This window comes from Perca fluviatilis, chromosome 9 (genome assembly GCF_010015445.1).
Source record: "Perca fluviatilis chromosome 9, GENO_Pfluv_1.0, whole genome shotgun sequence".
NCBI classification, from domain to species: Eukaryota; Metazoa; Chordata; class Actinopteri; order Perciformes; family Percidae; genus Perca; species Perca fluviatilis.
The window spans coordinates 33,539,303-33,551,696 of record NC_053120.1 but is presented as its reverse complement, the minus strand read 5'-3'; the positions used below and the strand labels follow the sequence as shown (position 1 = coordinate 33,551,696).

Below are 12,394 nucleotides of genomic sequence, written 5' to 3'. Positions count from 1 at the left end.
AATACTACTACTACTGTTTTCATTTTTGTTTTTCTTTTGTGAAATAATGGATAATTTCAACTCTTTAGGATTCTTTAAAAAAACAAAATGAAACCAACTAAGAAGTTAAGAGGGGATATGTCTCGTTAATAGGGATGTAACGATGCATCGTGAATCGGTTAAAATATAATAAAAATAAATTGCGATGCAGTTTTTTAACAGCCTGGAGCGTGATGCTAGTTACCATACAGCAGGTAATGTTAGCCTGCCGTTAGCTAGTAACTTTAGCTGGCTTAACCACGGTTAAAATACAGACAGGTATGACACAACCACAAAGCTTTATGCACAGTATTTCGTAATGACGTCACAAATATGCAAATGAGCGTATGACGTCATCTAGCTACTTTTAGTGACTTTTGGAGCAAGTGCAAGCTACTTTCATTGGAGAAGAGTTGGCAACACTGCTAGCTGCACTTTGAGACAGCATGATCACTGCCGCTATCGGATAAACAACAGTGACAGGACTTAGTGTCATTACTGCCATCTAGTGTTTCTTCTTTTTGTTGTTTAACAGCAATTGAAAAAGTGTTGTTATAAGTTTTTGTTATTACATTTTAAATAAATCATTTAAATGTAACCACATGGCCTTAGCAATAAACAAGCCTCTTTAAAGGTCCAATATGTAATATTTGTACTGTAATAAATCCAAAAATGACACCAATGCCTCATCAGATATTAAGGAAACATGTTAAACTGAAATACTATCTTTTATGACAACAATGCTAATGTCAGTATTTTTTCTTTTTGAAATTTACATTCCGTGACAGAATTTATGTTTATGTTTTGGCCTGTGTGTTGTTATCAACTGCCCAGTTTGACAGCCAGGCCGGGTTGCCAGATATACCTGTAAAAACGTAAACCCAGCGCGCTACAGCTGTAACGGTAGTACAGCCATGAAAGCAGCACACAAACGAACAGGATCAACGGAGATAGATTCTACCCGACCTAAAAAAAAGAAAACAGCATGTTTCTAACAGTTGCGTGACCAGAGACGTAACAACACCCTGGTAAATATTGGAGATGTATTTGAAAGATGGAGACAGCTTAGATCCCAAAAGGACGCAGAATTGGCTTATTTCCTCCTGAACAGGTAAGCATAGCTTCAGGCTAATTTATCACAGCCACTAGGGACGGGCATTTTATGTAATTTCAACATTTGTGTACTCACATTGAATTATATAGCTAGAGTACCCGAGTTGGTTACTCGCAAAAACAATTGAGACATAGCCAGTAAAGTGATCCCGACTGGTCCTGGCTAATGCTGCCATGCTAACCCTGTTAACTGCTAACGTTACCGGGAGGACCAGGCAAGCGGGCCATGGCTGTTTACAATGTGTAGTTCAGCGGCTGGAGCCGACAACGGTGAGTTATTTTAAGCCACGAGAGGGGGGCTGTAAATCAGGAAGAGAGGACTGTGAGTTTGCAGTGTGTTTAACGATTGTTGCCGTAATTCTAAGCCAATGAAGTGTGTTCCGTCGGCAAGGTAGTGGTATTTTTAGCGTTTCGTATTGTAATTCTAAACCGAGGAAGTGTGCCTGACTGGTGTGTGGAGAGGACGGTGAGGTTGTTGTGTTTTTAGTGGCTCATATTATATATCATTTTCATTTTATATCATTTTAAGCCGAAAAAGTGTGTCTGTCAGTTGGTTAAAGAGCTCCGCGTGAGCACGGGCTTTTATGACTGTCAATATAGCCAGCATCTAACGTTAGCTACTCTGCTGTGCTGTGGAGTAATGTCTGGCTATGTGAGTCTAGCATCTAACGTTAGCTACTCTGCTGTGCTGTGGAGTAATGTCTGGCTATGTGAGACTAGCATCTAACGTTAGCTACTCTGCTGTGCTGTGAAGTAATGTCTGGCTATGTGTACATTGATTGGGAACAACTGGTTTAATCTTTACAATGTGTGTGTGTGTACATTATAGGCTTATCATGTGTCTGAAAAGTAACTAGTAACTGCTGTATGTGTGTCTAAAAAATGTAGTGGAGTAGAGGAATAAAGCAACATAAAATCGATATACTCAAGTAAAGTACAAATACCACAAACTGTTACTAAAATACAGTTCTTGAGTAAATCACAAATTCTACAGTATACTCTGCACAGGTTTCTTTTTGGGCAGGAGAGAATCTGGAAATCAGTATCACAGCTCTACTGCCTAGTCCTTAAAATAAGGGCCATTCACCATGACAACACTGATAATGTGTCATGGTGGGGAAAGCAAAGAGCAGGCCACAATCTGTGTTCAGTGTGTGGGAGAAAAAATGAGGGATATGACTCAAACAGACTTTTTAAAATATGACAGATAAAACTGTTAAAAATAACTGAGGGGAAAATCGGCCTAAAAGTTTCACAAACTGACAGTGTTGTTGGCTCCAATTGTTTCAACCAAAACAATACAAACTGACAAAATAAGTTTTATTAATGATTATGTTGCTAGGTGCTAAGACGTCTGCCTTTCAAAACTTACAGTCCAGCCCACACAGTGCACATGCAGGAAACCACTGTAGCAACAACATTCACATAAGAAGGCTGTCAAATTATAAAAATCATGTCACTATTTCAGCGCGGTGATACATTGCTCAACACGTCTGATATACAACTGTCTCTACATTTTGACTATGTAACTTTGACATTAAATAGCGCAGGAGGAGAGTGTTGTCGGGGAGGGGAGGTTCTATTGATGTGATAATGCATGCAGGTAACTGCTCTACCTACCTGCCTATAGGATGTAAGACCTTTCTCCTCACAGTTAATCATCTAAGATATACCCTGGGCCCATATTCACCAAGCATCTGAGAGTAGATTATCTGTCCAAACTGGAAGTTTTTATTTTATTTTTATTTTTTTATTCAGGAAATAAAGTTAATAAAAGGAATATTGCACAAAAATATGCAGCACTATTAGCAAAGCAATTTAAAAATAATGGCCAATTGGTAAATATCATTATGAGATAGGCTCATTATTTGAGTTCAGGATCATATTTTCGTATATGTAACCTAGATATATTAGTCTCCTATATTTGTTGTCTATGCAAATAAAGCCTACATATTCACAAGCAGCTTAGGGGTTGAGGCACTCACCGTGAACCGCAGCGTCTCCGGTTCGAGTCCGTCATCTTTGTAACTGGGTAACTCCTTGCTTAAAGTAAATACAGGAAGCTTCATGAATACTTTTTAAAATATTAGTCTATATCCTTGACGTTCCACTTCCGGGATTGCTCCGTTGCCGACGGAAATTCCACCGGATTTCGCTCATTTAGGCCAGATATCCGTTGACTTGGGCTTCCTTTGTGTTGGCATTTTAAACTCTGGTCGATTTATGAGTACTATGATAACCTTTTCTCAGATCTCTGCAGGGTGAATCCAAACAGCTAGCTAGACTATCTGTCCAATCTGAGTTTTCTGTTGCCCGACTAAAACAACTTTTGAATGTACTCATGTTCCAAAAAAACAAGTTCCTTCCTGAGGCATTTTTGCAGCAGCACCGCTGCTTTTCACGTTGCTTGGCACCGCCCAAGACGATTGTGATTGATTTGAAGAAATACCAATAAACCAGAGCACATTTGTCTCCCATCCCGGAATGCTGTGTGGACTAGCCAGAGCCTCCTCCGCAGCGCTGTTTATTCAGCGTTGCACTGCCGTTCTGCAATGGGGGGGTTTTTTTTTCTCAGCTGCTTTTTGGAATAAAAATGCTGCCAGCTTTTTTTTCACTACAAAAGCGCCCTAGTCAGCTTTTTCTTGTCAAAAAAGACACCAAGTGTGAACATAGCCTGATGCTGTTTTTGCCCACATTGTTCTCCGTGAGGTTTGCTGGAAGTGAGGTAATGTAGTGTTTTATATGGAGTGAGCACTGCGCCGGACTTTTAAATGCTACATTGCTTGTAAAGGAAATAACGGGAGTTAGAGGGTAAGTGCTGTCCACCGACCCATCCGCCAGTCAACCTAGAGGAAACCCTGATTACAGTTCCTGATTCTTAAACAACATATAGTACAGTACATCTTTTCTTATGAAGAAGTCCATAAAGAACAGTATGTTGCAATATGTACAGTATGTGACTTCTACTCTCTCGCTTAGCTTTCCTAAAGTCATAGTAAAGAAATGAAATAATACAGGAAATGTGATTTTGGAGATTGGCACTGATCTGTAATACTGCAAGTTTAGTTTAAAGCTAATGAGTTATAAAGCTAATGCTAATATATGCATACCGGACTTTCCCCTAACAGACACAAGCATATTTATGCATCCGACTGCTTTTAATTCAATTAGGATTTTTCTTTTTCCTCCTAAAGCCAGTGCTGTAGATTTCACCCTCCACTACCTATTATTTTCAGGTTGTGAGGATGCCTTGAGGGCGGATACACATCATGAAGATCTCTCGCACTAATTAAGCTCAAAGTTGCCGTCCTAGCCAGAAGTTCCAAATTTGAGTGGGCCGACTTAGCATAGGCTAAATCTCTGTTTCCACCCCAAGGCAGTACAACAAACATCAATACTGCATCAATATTTTTAATGGAAGTAAATGGGGCATGCATAATTTGTAAGCTCCGTGATTTGCATGTGTTGCTTGTATAGAGGCATAATCCATATTCCAGTGTGTCAAGCTGAGTCTGTAAATGATCTTGAACTATTTTTATTCTATCTAAATAATACTATTCGTCTTATAGGCTGCAGATGCTGATTATCACATCTACTCCCAAATATGTCAGGACTGGACAACTCACTGCGGTGACAAACTGTTGGTGTCTTTAAAGATGACACTTTTCCTCAGCATTTGATACTCACAGACGACTGACAGGTGTGTGCATTTTCACCGAGCAGGAGTTTTACTTCAAATTAGGAGCTAAAGATAAAACGTAGTGGTGGTAAAAGTGGTGGCCCATGGCAAACTCAGCAGTTTATCCCAATACATCCAGTTACAGCTGAGAAACAAGGTGTGCCTTGCATGTGACTCCTCTGCTCTTCAGTGATCATACACATTAGCATAAAACCCGTCTGAAAACTGAAGGTCACCAGCGGGCCAAATGAGAGCAGAGGAAGTTTTAAAAAAAAAAAAGAAGGAAAAAAATGTGGTGTTTTGGCTTGGGTACCTCTTCTCCTTTGGTCTGCTCGAAGGCAAACTCCATGGTGGGCACAGCCAGTTGGTTGGCGAAGAAATTCACATCTCCAGGCAACTGCAGCGAGCTGACATTGGGTCCCGGGCAGTTCCCACCACGAATGCAACTCAGCAACTGTCTCTACCAGAGAGGACAAAAGATGAAGAGAAAGAAAAACACAGTGAGATAAGAGAAATTCACTGGTGGAAAGAGAACAAAGATACAGACAGGGGTTGGTAGAATATAAAGGCACAGAGGTAAACAAGTTGCTGCCATGTTCATTAATTAAATGAGTTCTAGATAAACCTTAGCTTCTGTCTGGGACTGTTGCATTAATGCTTCCTTTTAACACTTTGCCACAACTGCCTGAAATATCAGCTCATGGTTCATGTTTTACTGATGCTATAGATTTATAATAGCAATTTATAGCATGTGTTTATAGCTTGTATTAGCATGTAAGTTAAACTAACAACAGAAAAAAATATATAATTTCCCCTTGGGGATTAACAAAGTATGTCTTCTTCTTCTAAAGGTTTCAACAAATTTTAAATACTGCAATAAGGATCCTGGTGTTTTTTATTATGTGTCTGTGTGTGCAGGTATGTACTGGAACGTATCGTATCTACTGAAACAAAGACATCATTTTCAAACCTTGTTAACACTTTCACAGATCTGATGCAACTAAATACTAAAGTCATTGTGTTATTACAGTAATATAAATGGATCATCTTTATTCAGTTGCAGCCCTTTGTTTATGATTGCGTTTCATGCAACAAATGGCAGCTCACAGCTCTGTGGCAGCTGTGTAGCAGAATATTTTTTAGATTAAGTGTGACGGAAGCCAAGTGAAAAATGCGTAAACCATAACCGTGCAGATGGTTCAAAAGGTTTCTTAAATCAGACATGTAGGCCTCCATCCCCAAACTAGAGTGCAGAGTGTGTCAGGTGGAGCATCAAGCTCTAAAGTTACAACTAAATAAAAAATAAACGTTAAAGGATGATGCTCCAAAACAATGAAACATGCTGGGCTGCATATAGCACTATAAAGATGGCCATACCCCCCATATAAACACTATGACATACTATTAAAACTGGCCAGAGGACATGCCAGAAAATATTAAATTTGTTTTGCTTGTTCGACCCAAACATAGTGTACTTCTGAGAAGTATTGTTGATCTACTATATAATCTAACAACATCAGATGATTTTGAATAAACACCATTTTATGAATAAAGAAATCCTTTTTTTCCTGGGAAAGTGTAATACAGTCACAGGAACTAATGGTGACTACATAAGGTTCAAATTATATATATATATATATATATATATATAGACATCTTTTCACACACATGATGGGATTCATGAAAATGCTAACTTGATGTGGTCATTATTTGCATGTCATTTAGCCATTACAGAGTCTTGAGGGACATCTGGACCTGAGTCACTTATTTGTTGCTTTAGTTAGATGTAGGCAGTTCACCCAAAATGTAGCTTAAGCCGCTTTCCGACCGGAGGGATTTTTGCAGTTCCTAGAACATAACGTTCCTAGAACCCTTTTTTTCTCCTGTCCCGACTGGACCAATTTGGGGATTATTAAGTTCCTCTGGCCACAGTTCCTGTAACTCTTTCAGCTCCTACTTCAGGGCAGGATCTTTTCCCTTTTCCACATAGTGGTGGTTAGATGGCTGTGATTATAATAACAAAAGGTCAGTTCCTATATATAGCCACTTGGCCAGTGTGAATGCAAATGGCAAAAACAGTTTTGGGGGAGAATAGTTAGTAGAACTGTTTATAAGTGGACTGTTCCTATAACTACGTTCCTGTAACTACTTGGTCGGAAAGAGGCTTTAAATATTACGTAGGGGCCTTTAGTTAATGACCCATAAGTGACTCTCACAAATGGCACATTTGTATGTGGGATTTGGTTATGTATCAGTTTGTTTCTTGTGACCAGAGTGGTTAGTGGAAGGGAACAGAAGGCAACCGTCAATCAATAAGAGGCTTATCTAACCCTAACTGTCCACATCTGCTGAGCCCGCCTGAAGTCACCATGTTCTTCTGTCACATTGCATTTAATTAGTTTCCTTTTATCAAGGTCCGTCAAGGGGAGAGAACTCTGGTGTCCAATCATGCTCGCCACTGTCACTGACACACTGCTGTCAACCTTTTCTATTTTAGTTTTTCTAAAGGCTGTTGCTCTCTGAACATTGGCCGCCGCTTCGACACATTCCCAATCTAACTGAATGAAGAACAGTAAATAATACCTTTAACCTTGCCTTAACCTGCCAGCATGTACCTCAGAGCTGCAAAATGTATCTTTTTAATCTCACACTTTTCCATTTACTCCACCAAAATAAAACAGATGGACAAAAACAGTTACATGCATATCAATATTCATGAAGGGCATTTCATTACCCACTTATGGCTAATTGTGGGAGTTAACAGGGTGGCAATAAATGCTTGTTCATGTATGCACAATTTAAAAGTTGATTGAGATTCATAATAGGGAACTTGCTTGCAGAGGACAGACTTATCACAATATAGTTTGGTGTATCCAGCTTTCTATTTTGTTACAGCAGCCTATTAGTGTGGAATTCAAGCAAAGAGCTCTATGTGAAGCCCATACACAGGAAGTAATTTCTTTATAAGGAAACAAAAATATATTGGGTAATTAGCCTTATTACATTACATGGCTCAACAGAGAAAAGAAAAACATAACACAAATTCAAAGTTCATTACTGGTGGTTTGGGTATCTTTTTGAATGCACCATTACATCCCGTTGTTTTTTCATCTCTGACTCCGGTAGTGGCCATGGTGTCTTGAAGTGCAGCTAGTCTACTGTGTGTCTTTAGCTACAGGCTGGTGTTGGAATCCTTTTGAGTGAAATACATCCACACGTTAAGTGTTTAAGCTAGCTACTAGCTAACAGTAGGCTAACTTGACCTGCTGCCAATTGTAATGTTAACTAGCGTCACGTGCAGGGATGCATCTGTTGCCTTTGATGTCTGTTTAGGAGCACCAGAGAGCAGCGTAGGCATTTAGGCGGCACCGAAATAAGGCACCAAAATCTGCATTGCCTTCCTGTCTGCTGCAGCGCGTGTTCTGACAAGAACTAAGAAAAATTTTATATATATTTCTCCTGTATTAGCTTCTCTGCATTGGCTTCCTGTAAAATCCAGAATTGATTTTAAAATCCTTCTCCTGACCTACAAAGCTCTAAATGGTCAAGCACCATCATATCTTGAAGAGCTCTTAGTACCTTATTGTCACACTAGAGCACTGCGCTCCCAGAATTTAGAGCTACTTGTGGATCCTACAGTCTCTAAAAGTAGAATGGGAGCCAGAGCCTTCAGCTATCAGGCTCCTCTCCTGTGGAACCTGCAGGCCAGTACAGCCCGATCCGGTTGGGGAGAGTTCTTGCCCGACCAAGCTCCTCTCCTTAACCTGCCTCTCTTAGTTATGCTGTTAGAGTTCTAGACTGCCGGGGAAATTCCTTCCTTCCTATGACACACTGAACTGCTCTATCCTCTATCTTTTCATGGTTTCCTTTAGTGTGCATCCTTGTCCCAGAAATGCTTGTTACTAACCTAGCTCTGGGGAGTTTACTCCCTGGAGTCCATTTGTTTCTTTTTTGCCCAGAATATTGCCGTGGCACCAAGATCTGGGTCCTGGGTGCAGCTGTCGCTGTGGTCTTGCTACACCCTGCTATGCGCTGTGATGCCCTGCTGTGTCCAGCTGCGTCCTGTTGCGTCGTTCCGCGTCCACTGCGTCCACCCACGCTCTGCTGTGCCACGCTACATCCTGTAACGCCCTGCTGTGCCCTGCTATGACATGAACTACTACAACTACCATTGTAGTCACTGTTCCATTATCTTTATTATGACTATTATTGCAACTGTTCATCACACCCCCAACCGGCCCCGTCAGACACCGCCTACCAAGAGTCTGGGTCTGCCGAGGTTTCTTCCTAAAAGGGAGTTTTTCCTCACCACTGTCGCAACAGCCACTGCTAATGCTTGCTCTTGGGGCAATTACTGGAATTGTTGGGGCTTTGTAAATTATAGAGTGTGGTCTAGACCTACTCTATCTGTAAAGTGTCTCGAGATAACTCTTGTTATGATTTGATACTATAAATAAAATTTAATTGAATTGAACTGACTGGTAACATATTGGCACTGGGTTTCAGTACACAATTTAAAAAATATGTGGCAGAATATATTACAGTGAAGGATACACTGTTTGATTGATTCCTGGGTGAATTTCCAATGAGCAACAGCACTGACTACTTAACAATAAGGATAGAGTAAAACAAGACAAGGCAAGCCCACACAGTCCTTAGCAAGTAAACCATTTAATAAGTTATAGTACCTGTAGCCTTGTAGCCGGGTCACTGTTAGGTCAACTGAACATACTGCTACTTTTATCCCTGGATAGAAATGGCACCAAGTAATTGTAATTTCAAATCCTAGCACAAGTCAGACCAAGTCCAGTTGAGATGAAGTCAACCAAAGTCAAGTTAATTATGTTGTTATATTGTTGTTATATTGTTATATCTATCAATAAAGTACCAATTGGTGACAAATGTGTTGAGTTGGGTTGAGATCTGGTGACTGTGAAGGCCCTAGCATATGATTCATATCAGTGTGTCTGTACAATATGTAGAAAATGTTTGGTAGCCATAGTTCCCTTAAGCCTAAAAATACCAGATAGCAATATATTGGTAGTGGCTACCACTATTACACAACATACACCTGATTGCATATACAGATGTGTGGCGGTGTCAGAACTCAAGGTCTGGATGGATGCGCTCCATTTCCTACTGCCAGGATATAATCTGCTGTTATATGATTATTTTTCAATTACTTCACTCAGTACTAATGAGAGAGATGAAATCATCACCACTGCTCAGCAGCTTTTTGTGACTGAGACAATATAATATTAAAATGTCATGATTTTCATACATGTTGTTGAACCCTAACAGGTTTTGAGTACATTCAAATTCATTAAAATGTCATTTAAAGTCATTATGACTCCAGTCCACACTTGTACTGTTCAGTATCAAAGAGGGATGACTAACACATCATTGTGCTGTTATTGAAGCCTACATACAAAGGTTGGACACACTGAAGTCCTGCAATAAGTACTTCTATTTCATTAATTGTTATTTAATTTTTAATTGTATGTTTGCTTTTTTTGATAACTCTGCAAACCCTTGGTGTTCTGTCAATGGGCTTCATGAGGTAGTCACCTGAAATGGTTTTCACTTCACGGGTGTGCCTTGTCAGGGTTAATTAGTGGAATTTTTTCCCTTATTAATAAAAAAGCAAAGGGTGGCTACTTTGAAGAATCTAAAATATAAGACATGTTTTCAGTTATTTCACACTATTTTGTTAAGTACATAATTCCATATGTGTTCATTCATAGTTTTGATGCCTTCAGTGAGAATCTACAATGTAAATAGTCATGAAAATAAAAAGGAAACGCATTGAATGAGAAGGTGTGTCCAAACTTTTGGCCTGTACTGTATATATATATATATATATATATATATATATATATATATATACATATATTTATATATATATTTAACTATATATATACCGTTAACAAAGTTATGTAAGAAAGTTAACTTGGTTCCACACAAGACACAAACACCAGTCTCCCGGGTAGAAGTTCTGTTTGTTTGACCCATCCATTAAGCCAACTTTCCGCCTTTCATTAAGTTTCGCTCTTTATACTACTCCCTACCATTGTCGCTCTTCATCACTTTTATTACTCCGCTGTAATTAATCTGTTACATTCCATTCTGTTAAAACTCTCATCTGTTTTAATTGGTATGATGACCTTTGGCGCCCCTTTCTTATATATCCACAATCACGTCATCTAAGTGAATGGAGCGGTTGTGGGTGAAAACCTCATATGTCCAAAACCGTTGCTTTTCAGGAAATTAAAAAAAGGCTAATTTGAAAACATTATATTGAGCTATTTACCTTTGACAAAGTCGAAGGAAATCACGTTGTCACTGATTAAATATTTGTTTAACAGACATAAAGGGTGACCAATAGCATTGATGTGTGAAAAACAAAAGACAAAATATGGAAATAAAAGGGTTCTGCCCGACAGTGACAATATATTCTTGTGTGTCTCATCAAACCTTTGGAACATTGTGAACTGAACCCTGCTTTGTGTCACGTTGTTCTCCAAGTGCCTGTAACTGCTTTCAGAATCAATTCACAGGGGTCAAGCCAGTAGATAATGGGATATGAACCACAAAACAATCGTGATTGAATGTTTCATAACAGCCGTGGTCGAGTAGTTGATGCCTAATAGGCTAGAACAGCAAGCCCCCAGGAACAGCACCATGCTTTAATGCAAACATGGGCATAGCTGCCAACAGTGGAATTTTTACCATAGACTTTGGGCGAAAGATAACGTCTATATATGAGTGAATAAATGTTTTTGAGTTACATCAACTTACCAGTCTGAACACTTAAATAGTCCTTACTTAAATCCTTACAGTAAAAAAGTTGTAACATGCACTAATAGACAAACCCAGAGTTATATAAAGAGGCATAATGAAAGTGCATAGTGAACGTGAGCCGACCCACAGGACTGCGCCCTGACCTGCAGGCTCATATGACAGTTATCCCGAGTTCCTGTAGCTGTAATAGTGAATATAATGGCTGTAATTCATCATATGTATTATCTGTTTTTTGATCATACACAACAAAACAAAACATGCAAGAATGAAATCCCCCTTCCAATACCATGGATATACTGCCACTTGGTCAGCAATGCCAAAACACTTATGCGCTTCAATATTAAATGGAAAACAACGCATAGGCGCCGATTTATGTTTTCCTCCGTGGGTGCTCATGTCGCATGCCCTTTAAAAAAAAAAGTAGGCCTAGTCTAAAAAATGTTTGCATTTCAGAACCTTAGGAAATGGACAGCGGCCGATACAAACACACTATTAACTCGATAATAAAGCCGTAAAGTAGGCTATCTTTCAACTCTTTCAACAGCGCCACTTCTCACAAATACAGATAGGATTGGAGATGAGAAGTTTAACTGACCACCAACTACCGCACTTGATAGGTTTGCTTTTTTAATAACAAATCTGTCCATTTAATTCTCACTCTGATTACCTAATGCACATGCACGCACTGTGGGGGAGGGGTGGAAGTGTTTTCATCCAAGAGACGCTGTGATTGGTGGATAGGATATGGAGCAGGGGACTGACAGTGACATAACCAATCACATT

The 12,394-nt window shown here is 39.5% G+C and overlaps 1 protein-coding gene across 1 annotated transcript in view; it reads right to left on the bottom strand.

Moving 5' to 3' along the window:
• LOC120566032 (inactive N-acetylated-alpha-linked acidic dipeptidase-like protein 2) overlaps positions 1–12,394 on the bottom strand; it is a 519,707-nt gene that overhangs the window by 211,223 nt on the left and 296,090 nt on the right. The window contains exon 12 of the mRNA XM_039812233.1: positions 5,124–5,270. Within this exon, the coding sequence (XP_039668167.1) occupies positions 5,124–5,270 (147 nt within the window). The remainder of the gene's footprint in view (positions 1–5,123; positions 5,271–12,394) is intronic.